General features: G+C 36.8%; 1 protein-coding gene across 1 annotated transcript; it reads left to right on the top strand.

Annotated features, from left to right (window-relative positions):
• Positions 1-26: 26 nt before the first annotated feature.
• SLC25A46 (solute carrier family 25, member 46) lies at positions 27-14055 on the top strand. Its single transcript, XM_009704735.1, has 8 exons — positions 27-231; positions 1785-1884; positions 4406-4463; positions 4946-5023; positions 5739-5839; positions 8983-9039; positions 9527-9584; positions 12768-14055. Exons 1-8 carry the CDS (start codon positions 27-29, stop codon positions 13344-13346), a joined length of 1236 nt encoding a protein of 411 aa, XP_009703037.1. The 3' UTR covers positions 13347-14055.
• The last annotated feature ends 300 nt before the right edge of the window (positions 14056-14355 follow it).

Consider the following 14355-nt stretch of genomic DNA (forward strand, 5'->3'; position numbering starts at 1 on the left):
CGGGCAAGGGCGAGCAGGCTGCGGCCATGGGCTGTTCCGCGGCCTGGCCGCGCCCGTTCGAGCGCCGCCCGGGTTTGCTGGCTCTGATCTCCACCGCGCCGAGCCCGGAGATGCGTTGCAGTCGCGGGCTGGCGGTGGTGAAGCGCCAGGAAAAAAAAAGTCCTTTAGAAGGAAGAGAACCTGCTCCATCGCCTGTTGCACTCCAGCACCTGCTTCTCTGTGTAGCACCACGTAGTTACACGCAAATGTGATTGAGAGTGACAGAGTGCACCCTGCAGCTTCTAGTTAAGCAGCGTGTGGTCAGCTCCCCCTTGCCCATGTAAATGATATCCTGCAGAAATACTCCGTCTTCTGTAAGGGCAGACAGTACCTTTGGGTCTTGCAGTATATTTTGTTATTCAGTCAGTGTTTATGTTTCTGACTTCGTGTCTGAGTTTCTGACTTCGTTACCCAGCAACCTTTAATGTTTAATTCCCTGACTGCTTTATACTTGTTGAAAAAGTACAAGGGGTACAGCATGAGCTGCTGAAGTAAATCCCCCATCCATGCATGACAGTGAAGGAACTGTAGAACTGATAGAATTTGAGGAAGCAACCATGTTCAAGTCTTGTCCAGTAATTGTTGGGAAATGTGAGCCGAAACCCTCACAAGTACAGTATCGTTGTATGTCTTTGTGAAATTGAGGTGGATTAAGGGAAACTTGCCAAATCTAGGCTACTGAACGTTGCCTTCCTTAATTAAAAGGATGTTCTGGAGCAGTTTATTTACACTTGAGTATCAAGGTTTTATGAAACACTAATTTATTTAAGCTTGAATTGTATTAATGGGTGAGTCTTCTGGGTTTTTAACCTGTAGGTCAGTGGTTTTGTTCAGGCCTTATAATGAGTGCAACCCTTAGCTGGACTTTCATCTATGGAAGCACTACTGAAAGCACTAAAATATTCTTAGGTAGTTGGACTCTAGCTTTTTTTTGGTCCTATCTACTTATGGAGGGTATGTTGATTCTGCATTTTGGAGGAGTAATAAGGAGTTGCAATATTACTAAGTCCAGCTTCTGCAAGTGGAGAGGATCTTAAAATTCCTCCACACTCCATCTGTGTGGAGCTCCTGTGAATTTACTGCTGTTACCCATGCTTACAGCCTGCTTGCACACTGTAGATTGTAGGGCTGAGCATTATTTTCAGTTGCCGTTACAGTTCTGATACTTTTTTTAAAGTCTCTTCTGATAGTTCCCAATGTGTAAATGTCTGTCAGGTAGCAGACAACACAGAATTGAACCGATTACTCTTGCAATTTTAACAGTTCTCTAACTAGATTTTTGCAAAGGAGAGTAGATAAACAATTGACTTGAAAATTCGCATCGTGTTGATGTTTGTTATGTCATCGATGGCATTTTGAGTTACTTTTCCCAAAGTTTCTCCCTTTTTATTGTTTTTAAAATTAATTTCACCTCAGATATCTGAATTTGTGTTTCAGAATTATTGTAAACTGTCATGCATGCTAATTTTTTCAGTGGTTGGTTTGAGTTAGATTTTTTAGATATTAAAATATTCTCTGTTTTACTGTTCACTTTGGGTTTTTTCCCCTGTAGCTGTTTTAAGACAAGAATAATTTTTTGTATAAAAGTATGTACAAATTCAAATGCAGTCCAATGTACAAATATTCTTGGGGGAATGATCTTGAGTATCCTCTTTTGCTGAGTTGCCATAAATGTTGTGATTTAGTGCTTGTAATTTTCTGAAGCAAGTACAGTATAAAATTAGTTTTTCAGATCATCTCCATAGCATTTTCTCCCACTTTGTGGTTATCGCTGCTGTATAATCTGTTTTCATTTTTTTCAGAGCAGTTGAACAGATTTGCAGGCTTTGGTATTGGCCTTGCAAGGTAAGCATTGTGTAACAATTTCCAGTGATAAAGAAGTAGTAAAGCTATAGTTGTCTTATGATCCCTGTGTACGTTTTTGTGTTGTGTTTTTATGCCAGTAGACTTACGCAGTTGAAATGCCTTTAGAAACCTAATACCTGGAATCCGTGTAAGTTTCTGTTCTCTTTAACTGAAGTGTTTCTCAAAATTACTTAATCAGCAGTGAATATAAGAAATTATTTTTTGTACGATATGCCCAGGGTATGTGTACCCTATCAGAGCAATCTGAAAATAACACCAGAAAACTGTTTTCACATTTGTCACTTTTATTAATGTTTTTAGGTAATGTGAATGTTTCCTAAGTAGGTGAAAATGTCTTCAAATATATTATCAAAATATCCTGGAATAGTAATGCTGATCTAGCCAAGTGGTCCAATAACCATTTTATTCTTTATTATAGTGACACTGAATATTGATAACATTTTGGAGAAAGTAGTGGACTTTAACATGCTTAACAACATTTTTAGAGCTTGAATTGTCATGTGTAAGGATCATGATAAGCTTAGGATTTTTTATAGGATGCCTGCTCAGTCGCACTCACCTGATTAGGTTTTTCTTGGTCACCATACTGATGCAACTTGTGAAAGAGTGGGAGATGGGATTTTTTGCTTGAAAAAGTTAGGACTAAAAAAAGTTTTACTCCTTGACCTGAATGCGAGAATTCTCAGAGGAAAAACGCTTCTGTCTTCACTACATGAGAGTACTTGGGTCACTTACCCAGTTAGACCAACATGGGAAGCTGTGTCAGTTCAGGTTCTTATACTGTACTTCTACTTTAAGAGGTGGACATTTTACTTGACCACCAACCTGTCCTGTTCCTTACCCCATTGTTATCACCTTGATGGCCATCAGAACCTCTTTTAACCAGTTTGACTCACTAAAACAGAAGACAAAGTCAAGGATTATTTTTTGCTATTTCAGTTAGGTTGATTTACCTGGGAATTGACTAGCTGTGAAAGCCAGCAGACACCAGCTAACTGGCCCAGAGAGGGAAGGGATAAAGAAGGACTAGGAATGACCATATTTGGCAAGTAATGAGTTGCTTAAATTAGATCATCACATCTCATGAAACTGCCTATTCTTCTTCTCCCACTGCTTCCCCTGCAGTGGCTCAGTTTGCTCATTCAGACACGTTGATGAGTCTGTTAAGTTTGTTAAAATAGAGTTGAAGGGGGGAGGGGAAGAACTAGCCCCTCGAAATGGCCGGGGTGGGGGAGGGGGGGGAGCTTTCTTTCCAACCTTATCAAGCTGAATGAGCTCTGGAGAGTATCAGCAAAGTGGTGCCATAGGGCAGGACCGTCTTGATCTCCTTCAGGAGCAGAGAGAGGTAATTAGCATGGATCAGTTGTCCTTTTGAACTATGTGCTTTGATTTAGTCAAGCATGCCAAAGTCTTCCACATCCTGAGCACTGTGGCCACCGGGACTGAAACTAGCATGTGGTTTTGGGAAAGAGCTGATCAATATTGTATCATTGCCGAGAGCACTTCTCCCTGCCTCTGCTTTTGCTTTTGTACAAGATCGCTTAGCAGACGCAGGTGACTCAAGTCAGAAATCTTGTAGAAAACACTGAAAAGAAAGGTTAGGTTTTGTGAGGCTAGTTGAGTTGGCTACCAGGAGGGCTTAATAGATAGTGGCTGGAGTACAGGGAAAGTTTCACCTCTTTTGGTAATAGCAAACTACTAATTAGCTTAATAGTTACAAAACTGCAGGCTCAGTACTTTTCTGTGCTAATTAGTACTTGTTTATTCAGAGTAAAATCCCCATAAGAGAGCTGCGCAAGGTGATCCTGTAGGTTGGTGGTCACAGCAGTTATATGCGATGTTTAGACAAAGCCTGGAGGTTTTGCTTTTTTAATCCTAGTCCCAGGTTTGAGCCACATACAGGTAAGTACTCTTATCACTCAGGCACTTGGAGATGAAATGAAAAGTTTCTCTGTGTGGCTGTGATCAGGCATCCTACTTTAGAACTGAGAGAACTTTTCTATGAAGGTTTGATTGAAATATATTTTCTGGGGGTGGAGGGAGAGTTGGTTTTGGACAGTAGCATTTTTCTGATGAAAAAATTATCAGCTGTTAGTGCCAATCCTCTGGCCCTGTTAAGGAGAGTCTTGATGAAAAATGTTCTACACAGAATTAACATAAAACTGGAAACTAATCCTTTCATAATTCTGCCTCTGGCCTGTTTTGTTCCCTCATATTTTGTGGAGGGAAAGTTTAGGAAATTTGGTATTTTGTTTTGCCTCTAAAGGTATATACATAGTATAGATACATACATATGTGGGCTTTTTCATAGTGAATGTACATGTCAGATTTTTTTGATAATATTGGCAGGCTATCAGGTAGTCGTCCAAAACGTCTCATTAATTCACTAGATAATATGTAGTTTTTCCAAATACTGATCTAATGGTAAAGAAAAATAACAAGCCTTTTCTAATACATTTATGATGACGTTTCATGCTTTAAATACACTTTTCTTCTAAAGCCTATTTACAGAAAATGTGTTGGCGCATCCTTGCATTGTTCTACGTCGTCAGTGTCAGGTATGTCTTTTATATTACCTCTTCCAGTCAGAGCTCCTGTGTACTGTGATATTTCTGTGTCTTCATGCTCTGTAGATTATAAGGAAGCTTTACAATTCTTAGAGAGATGCTGCTACATTAACATGGTTTTATTTGTAGTGTATGTGTTTTCCATTCTGAAATTTATCTTATCTTAAACATTCTTACTGATTTTTGATTGGGCAGTGTCAGAGTCTGTAGAGCAGCTTCCAGATCCCCATTTATAAGCAGGATGCTTTGTTTCCAATATTTTCTGGTTCATGCTTGCTTTATTGTTTACATTTTCAGCATAGAAATACTTAAGTTATGCCTGTTTTGCTAAATTTCAGTGAGAATTTGTTCATATTTTGGTCACCTCAGCTGACCTTTACAGAGATAAAGTCCTTATTTTTAAGTGCTTTTTCCTTTAGAGTTGCAACATCCACAAGTGTTTGTAAAACTGCCATTATTTCTATTTTTAACAGGTTAACTATCACGCTCGGAATTATCATCTCACTCCATTTACTATTGTCAATATTATGTACAGCATCAATAAGACACAGGTCAGTATTTGGTGTCAGGCTGTATCTGAGCCGTGATGGTTACTATAGCACATATGTACATTGACATCTTCAACTCTTCATGTAACTGGTGGTTAAAAACATGGCCATTGTAATGGTTCATTATTTTTATGGTTGCAGAAATGTTTCGAGAAGATAATTGTAGATTATTTTTCCTTAAGAAGTATAGTATTTAATGGGGAAGATTTGCAGATGTTGGAAACAAAAGGTCCTTGAGACTAATTTTTTTCATTAGGATTCTAAAAAGTAACTAATCTTTATGTGGATAAAGAGATTCTTTGGAAGTAGTCATTTGAATATAGTATTGGATGAATTTCCAGTTCTGCATGGGAATGGCAATCTTGAAACTCAGATCAGAAGATAGTAAGAAAAGACTTTCTGGATTTCTTACAGATGTACTTCAACATCTCGAGCTCATTTTGTCCATAGAAAATGTTGTTGAATTTATAGTACAGAGTATTAACAGTGAGAGATATGCCTCTAAAATTGTTGACAATTGTTTGAAATTATTTAAGAAGAAAAGTTTCTTCAGAGTTTAAAAGTTATCCCCTGAATTTGATGATAGTGAAGTTTAATGGTAGAATTGTAGCCCTGTGTGGTCTGAACTCGCTGAACTTTTATAAAAATTAGTAAGATGAAAATATTTTTGAGTTTTATGTTGCATGGATCAAAATATTTTGCATATCTCAAAACACAGGGTCCAAGAGCTCTCTGGAAAGGAATGGGCAGCACTTTCATTGTTCAGGGCATTACCCTGGGAACAGAAGGCATCATTAGTGAATTTACACCTTTGCCAAGGTATTGCATGTTTTTTTTACTGCTTCTAACATGTTGACTCATATTCAAAGTGTTAGAAACGTAAGGCTGTTTGAAAAATTTTACTTGATTAGAACAGTCAGACATTGAATAGGTGTTTTCAGCACAGTGTGGTTGTCTTGGCAAAGACGACCTTGTAATTAATACATGGTGAGAGACTCTTTCTGGGAGCTTTGTATGTTTGGTATCTCTGCCTGCTCCTCTGAGTATAGAAATAACATAGTAAATTGGTCTTCAGTATAATTCCACTGTAATAAAAGAATTTGTAAATTTCTTTTTGTAATTTGGTTTGTATTGTGTAGTATGAGCAAATACCATGTCTAAAGTAAAAAGTCCTACTTCCATTAATCTAAATATAGAAAATTTACATAGCTAATGAGCCAGCACTGACTTCTTGAAGAACATTTTCACTGTCTTTGGTACGTGAGAAAACAGAATGGCCTGCATTAATAAATGAGAAGACATGGTAAACACGAGTCTATGTAGCTGTGAGCTTTGTCTTCTTTACCAGCAACTATTTGTACATTGTTGAGTATTCTCACAATAGAAGGGTTACAACTAAAAATGAGTGACTTCATTTAGAGATATTCACCATTCTTCTTCACTGTGTCCATCTTAGGCTATAGTAGTTCAGTAACAATTTTTTATTTTGGTTTGTGACTTCCTGCTTTTTATGCTGAAGTATAACTCCAGGATTATAGTAAAACATTGTGATGTTTTTCTGCTCTGAGATACAAGTCTGATAAAGAATTTTTGTCTGAAGACTTTTTATCAATATTTCATTTTATAATGGTCCAGAGCTAACAGTACATGCTGACAACTGTAGTAATATATATCGTCAGTTTTCTTGCAGACATTGTAAGAGTAAGCAAGTTGTGTGAGAGAGTTTATTATATAAAGTGGCTAAAACTTTTAGTGAAATGCGAAGAGACTGTGAGATAATCAAAAGTTAGCAAAAGATACTTAGCAGTTGCAGGGCACACATTGAAGCAAATAAAATGATAAAGACTTGTCTTGGAATATATTAGGGAGGCAGGCAAACAGTTGGATTTGAGGCTGGTTAAGTTTGAATGGTCCAGTGGGCTTGAATTGTGTTAGCTTTCAGAAGAAACAAGTGCTTATTTTTAGTGTGTGGACAGAGACCAAGCACTTAAGGGACAGAGAAATTGACCTGGGTTTAAGGTAAGAAATGTAAGCAGGCTGAATCAAACTACTATTATGATGCTTGCATACTAATAAAAGTAAATTTTTGTAGGTTCTGCCATTTGTCAAAAGCATTTCATAGTTAAATTGTGTGGTGTGTGTATTTAAGCTTTTTGGTCAGCTCTGTCTCATATGTAACTGAAATTCCCTGGCATTCACTTTCCCCCAAGTATGACTTGTTCTTAAGTTCATGAGATGTAATATAGTGTTTATATTTTCATAGTTCTGATTTCTGTCCAGTGTAAGCAAGGATTTTCTTCTTGTGGGCCAGTTGTTCAGTAGTTTAAAAAGTAAGCTGGTGCTGCTGTCAAAGGAAGCAATCCTTTCTGCTAGTTACCTGCTCAGTTGTTCCTCAGTGTTACCCCCATCCTTGTGCCAACACAGTATGTGAACAGTCATTAAATGAACTGGATTGGGGAAGTGGTCTGGCAAAAATGGTTTTCTTGTATGTGCACAACCCCATGCAGTTTTCTACTGGATGCTCTCCCTTCCTTTTTAATGGTAGCTGTTTCGGCTGTCCCAGGGAGGTGAAAGCTGTTGCTTAGAGCAATAGTGCCAGCAAATCTGGTTTAAAAGGTTATTTAACTACATTATCAAGCTCCAAAGGACACAAGGAAGTGAGATGTCAATTCCAATTCTACACCATAATATCATAAAAGAATCCCCCTGTTTTAGGAGAGGGGCCCAGAAATGGGTGTTAACACTTTTGTGGCAAGTTGAACGTGGTTCTGTACTAGACAAACTCATTCCGTAATTGTTCTTCCACTGCAGGAGTAATTATACCTGGTGGATTGACAGGTTAGTCTTTCACATGTTAGTTTGGCTGGTTACATTTTCCACATCTTTTAAGTGTTATGGCTCAATGGATGAGATATAAGTGTCTGAAATACATAATGGTAAATGATTGCCCCTTCCTCTTTAGTGGCTGACCTATGTGTTTAGGAAAGTGATGGCTACTAGTAGCACACAATTCTTCAGAAAGAGAAAAGTTTCCTTTCTTGGATCAGAGGTGTTGTAAAACTACAGGCAGTGGATGAGTGCAATTCCTGGAGAAGAATTGAAGAAGCTGAAAACTTGATAGCTTGTTATTAAAATGCATGGTCTAGTGTGTCCAACATTTCAGACAGAAATATCTTTACCTCATAGCTAGAGTATTTACCAAATGTATGGTAAATATACTTGGTATTTGAATGTTATCTTGAGCTAAGTGGGATTACATTTTCTGTCAAGTGGAATATAGTTAGCATTTACTGTTCATATTTTGAAGTGTGTAACTAGAAAATACTACTTTAAGGGGATTTTTTTTAAAGTTGCTTTTGTGTTAAACACATGCATTTTCTTTTGGTTTACCAGGATATTCTAAAGACTGGGCATAAACCAAAAGACTTGAGCTAAGTCTGTACAGAATTACTATGCAGCTTCTAATCTGACCTGTTGTATTTGATTTGGTCTTGTCTGTGTCAGAATGTGATTTAGGTTTTCAGGAAAGAAACAAGAACTAGGTAAACGTATCCTCAAAGAACAGAAAAAGCATAACCAAACCAAAACATAATTTAAAAAGTGTGTTGATAAAGGAAACAGATTTTAAAATAATCCAATATTCCCTGAAAATGGCTTTAAGATTTAGTACCTAAGGATGCAAAATAAATGCGAAACACTAAAGCCAGCAGCTGTGAGAGCTACAGACACCTAATAATAATTGAAAGCTCTTTTGATAGCGTAACTAACAGGCCTGAATAACTTCTAAAAGTCAAGCATGGTTTATTAAATTTGTTGCTGATGTGTCTTTCCACTATGGGAAATCCTGCAACATAAACTGATAGTAGAACACCAGTGTGAAAACTGGATGTTGACACCTATGGAAGAAATGCTTGAGAATAACGTGTTCTAATCCCTGTTAAGGTAGATACTTTTCCTTTTAGGGAGCTTTCACATAAATGGAACCTCAAGCAGATAGGTGGACACCTTCTACTCAAAGGGTAAGTATAGCATCTGTTAATTACCTTATGTCTTATTATCTGAACATTAATGAGACTACTAAATGTACATTAGTTTAATCTGCAACTATGGTTATTTGCCAGGATGCTAATAATAATTTTCAAATTTTGGGTTTTTTTTAACAATCTTAATTGTGTACACCACTTTCACAGATTGTTTTCTCTTACTAGATTCCCGTGGCTATATGGAATCTTACTAATTTAAAAGATGAGATTTTCTTTTTTTAGTAATGAAATTATGATACCCAAGAGACCTGAGTCAGTCTGGTTACATGGAAATAGAATTTAACAGAACTTCAGACTGAAGTTTATCTCAACTTGTTGATATACATTTTAATAATTTAGTTATGGTTTGTTAATTTTCTCTCAGACATGACTTGGTAGATAACTTTATCAACTTTCAGGTGCATATTTGGCTAAAATTATAGTATTGACATGACCTTAATTTTTATTTTGTTAATTTCTACAGTTTAACACATGTGATAGCAATGCCTTTTTATTCTGCGAGCCTGATTGAAACTGTACAGGTAACTTAAATATATTTACAGCATTTAAAAAGATACTGTTATTTTCTCTGTAGATTAGATTGTGTGGAGAAGTGAGTCTTTGGCTTTGGATTCGGGTTTGTGTTGCAGTAATTGCATTTGTTTTACTTGAGGCTATAACTGACATAAAAAGTATTGACTATGATGGGTAGATTAATTGTACTATCTTAAGTCTAAATCTAGAATTAGAAAGGATGTTTAATATAGATAATTGGAATATATTGGCTATGAAATAAGGACAAGTTACATCTCTATGTTTTAGCAGATAAACCATAAAGAAGTTTTTCTCATGTAAAGGTTTTAAAAGACTTTAAAAGGCAAATTGTTGCAGTGACCCCTTCCCCTATAACAACTATAAGGTTTATTAGTAATTCAGCTTTGTTTTGCTAAAATACTGAACTCTACTATTTCAGGATTGCTTTCATTCAGTCAACTTTTTGCTTTTAAATTTTCATCTAGTTCTTCCTTAGCCATGAAAGTATCTGGCCCTGTCACTTATAGAACAAGTTAAGCTGTATCCTAACTGTACCTATTAACATTATAAACTGTGCTATAAGAGTAACCTTGTAGCACTGCGTTGCAGATTGCCTTTTAATGAGCTGTTGCATCTCTTTCTGGAGAAGGAGACAGGGTTTAGCTGTGCAGAATTGGTCTAGGGTAATATTCCAGTTCTCTCTGTATAATGAGTTGGTCTTAATTAACATGGTAGTATCTTTGTGCAGCTAATGGAACTCATACTGTAAAGTGAGCTGTCATGTGGAGGCTGGTACAGGATAGTCACTCGTGTCATTCAGCCATCAAAAGAATAATCTTCATTCATAGCATAGACAATTTCTAAGTACTGTGAAGACTGATTTAGATCCAGCTGTTTAAAACTACAGTTCAGCTGCTGGCGTATGTCTACAAAATGGTGGTTTTTCTGTGGAGATGAGACAAGCAAGGCTGACTTCTACAGTTTATTAGTTTCAGCGTGTACTGTAGAGGCAGGTACTGTTAAGGGACAGGATTCTGCTTTGTGCAGAGGATCCGAACTTAAAGGAGCCAGAAGGTACTAGGAAAGCTCCTCTGTCTGAACTGGTCACATTGTGGACTAAGAGGACTGGTGAGATTAAATGTCTGTGCTTGGGGGTGTGTGGATAGAGTCCCAACAAACTTACATTCTCTAAAGTTACTCTGTATTTAAGAAGCTCTCTTCCTCTCTCCTATTAAATTATTTTGAAACTAATGTTCCATAAATCCAGCCTGAGTGGATCTCTGAGTTTGTGGAAGCCTTGGGAAGATTTAGCTAGTCTCATACTGGGAAGCTGACTTAGGAAACTCTTTTCTGTCCTTGGGAACAGCTTTACTTTGAGCATGCCATAATCCTGGAACTAGAAACAGTGGTAGAACATTGTTCCTGTTTCTTGAGTTCATAGCAGGCCACAGCATGGAATGTTTTATTCAGATATCTTACTGCTTGTATTTTTTGCTGAAAGAATGTTATCTGTGTTGTTGGACACGGGAACATATTTACCAATAAATGATAAAAGAGAACATGATCTAGAACCTGTCTTTTGTTTGCAAAATAAGTAATAAAATTTCTTTGCTAGAAAGCAGCTTAATAGGAAAACAATCAAAAAGCCAAACCAGCATCTCCCCCAGCCTTTTAGACAGGTGATCATCTCTGTAAAACATTGCCTATGAAAATAATTCCACTGAGTTCTTAGGGTTTTAGGCTTAGTAGGTTCAGCTGTGTGCAAGTATTTTTCTGAATAGGTGTATATATGCTGTATGAAATGTATTCCAGTTCCTGGAAACATTATCATGAGCTTTCTTATTAGAAACACAACAGAGGTAACAATAGGACTTGTGAAGATTTTATTTATGCTGTATTAATCAGTGTAGGGAGGCAACTTGACTTACCAGATTTTCATTATATTCCTGTGCTGCAAGAGGACAATGACCGATTAACAAACTGTAGAAGTTAAAGATTGTTGGATTTGTTACTATCAGTTTTATATTAACTTTGATTATCTTAATTCTGATAAACCATAGTGTTCAACAGTATGTTTGACACACTTCTCCAGGTAAATATTTTTCATAAAAATAACTGTAAATGGTAGAAATGTGTAGCCGTCATGTTACTGGTTTTGACTTTAACATTTCAAACCACACGGTGGCGTGTTTGACAAAAGCAAGCACAGTTTTGAAGTGCAGTGGCTATAATGGTACGGGGGAGAAGAGGATTCAGTAGGGGTTATGATGCTTAACTTGTGCTTAAAATCTGGAACAATGCTATATTCTCAAGTATTGGAACTACTTGTATCTTCTGCGCAGACTGGCCATGAAGGCTTTGCAGGCTGTTAGATCTTCTCCAGAGTACTGAGGAATGTTCTGGTGGTTTATCCTGGCTGAGGTCAGGACACAGCCAGCACTCACAGACTTTGACATTGAGGAGAACTCCCAAATCCTGAATTTTGGATGTAACAGAGATGATAAAACACTGAGTTTGTATAAGTATTAGAAGGGGAAACAAGGTCTTTAGCTTAATCCTGCAGTCATAGCTGGAATATAATGGAGTAAATAATTACTAAGTGAATTCTTTTTCACTACGTGAACAAAATAATTATCTCTTTTCTAAGAGGCAGCATGGGTAAAGAGTGCTATTTTAGGTACAAATAATGGAATGGAAATGTTCAGAGCTGAACCTATTAAATTCGTATTTAAAATGATCTTTCAACTCAACTGTAGTTATCAAAGTCTTTATGATGCACATTTAAGTTCAAAGACTAGAGTTATAGTCCTTAAAGAAAAGGACTTTTAGATTAGATAAATACTTCCTGGCATTTTGCTCTGGAAGTAGAAATTTTCAGTTCATGACTATTACGTGGGCTGATACTTTCAGCAGTAGGCTGAAAGTTGAATTTTTTTGGTAGCAACACAAATAACTGGAACGTACATTAAATAAAGACTCCTTAAGATGGCTTCATTTTTTAAAAGCAAACTTACTTGAATGCTATCAAAAGTGTTAGAGCAAAATTTGTATCAATATAGCCGTGTAGATGTGATAGCATGCAAATGTTTAATTCTCTTTTAAAGTTCAGCAGTGATAAAATGTCAAAGTGGATGTCAGCATGGTTATGAAATGGGCAGCACAAGTTGTAACTATTGCTTTGTTGCTTGTAGAGCGAAATAATTCGAGATAATCCTGGTATCCTGGACTGTGTGAAAGAAGGAATCGGCAGAGTTGTAGGCATGGGAGTACCCCATAGCAAGCGTCTCCTTCCTCTGATGGTCTTGACTTTTCCAACTGCTCTTCATGGAGTTCTTCACTATGTCATCAGTTCCATCGTCCAGAAGCTTGTTTTGTTTATTCTGAAAAGGGATAATTCCCACAACCTCCCAACTGAGAGCTCCACTTCTGTGCAGAGCATGCTGGATGCATATTTTCCAGAACTTATTGCTAGCTTTGCTGCTAGCCTTTGTGCTGATGTCATGCTTTACCCACTGGAGACAGTTTTACACCGCCTTCATATTCAAGGGACACGCACAATAATTGACAATACAGACCTTGGCTATGAAGTGCTTCCGATCAATACTCAATATGAGGGAATGAGAGACTGCATAAATACTATAAAACAGGAAGAAGGAATGCTAGGTTTTTATAAAGGATTTGGAGCTGTTATAGTACAGTATACCTTGCATGTGGCAGTTTTACAGCTTACCAAAATTATTTACTCAACACTGCTTCAAAATGTTTCTTAATCTGTTCAGGTGTGGATTTAGCACAGTGGACATGATTTACTTACCTAATTATTGTTTAAAATGGCTTAGAAAATGAAGTTTGAAGAACCCACTCTGTGGATTCTCCTTACACTGTAAAAGAACTTGTTTTAAAAATGGGGATATAGATTCCTAAGTGTAATTAAAAAAAGTACTGTTTAGATTTAAATTATAGACACGAATATATAATGTACAGTCATATAGAAGAGAATCGGATTTCAAATGTGGTTGGAGTGAGGATTTACCTTTCCTCTTACTAGTTAACTCACTTAAGGAATGGATATGAATTCTTAGTATCTGCTTTATAATCATCACATCTCATATTTAATTTGGACTGATAGCCACTTCAAATGAATTTATTTTCATAAGTTGAAAGAACTTGCAAGTGCAAGACTGATGGGTTTACTGGTCTTTTAAAAATGTTTTCAACTTCACTGTTAATGGATCTGTGAGCAAAATAGAAACTGTAAAAGTAACTTAAGTAGACATAAATGTCATAATTTACAGGTACATAGAAGACTTCTTACTTTGCTGCAGTGTGGCAGAAAACGACAAAGGAATCTTTTGCTTTATACAAAATAATAAAAACTTGGGTTTGGGAAAAGTTGCCCAGAATGCAAATTTGGCAGTCTTGCAGTTTGTTTGCAAGGCTTACAGTAACTAAAGTGTATGAATAAAGTGAATTAGAAACTGATGTGTGCATGTGTAGATGCCATTTTTAGTCGACTTTCCACTCATAACTTCAGGGTTTAGTTTTACTCTGTTACTTTGTGTAAGAGTAGAATAATCTTACAAATGTATGTATTATTGGTGTTCAAAGTGTATAGAAAGTGTAAAAAATTAATTGGATATTTCCAGAGTTTCTCTTTTGTTAGAGCACAGAGGTATGTACACAATTATCTACTTACTATTTAGCACTGATGTCCTCCATGTGAAGTCTTTGCTGGACTAGGCATTTTGTGCAGCAGAATTAAGTGTGTTTATGTGCAAG

This window comes from Cariama cristata, unplaced genomic scaffold (assembly GCF_000690535.1).
Source record: "Cariama cristata isolate BGI_N322 unplaced genomic scaffold, ASM69053v1 scaffold6787, whole genome shotgun sequence".
NCBI classification, from domain to species: Eukaryota; Metazoa; Chordata; class Aves; order Cariamiformes; family Cariamidae; genus Cariama; species Cariama cristata.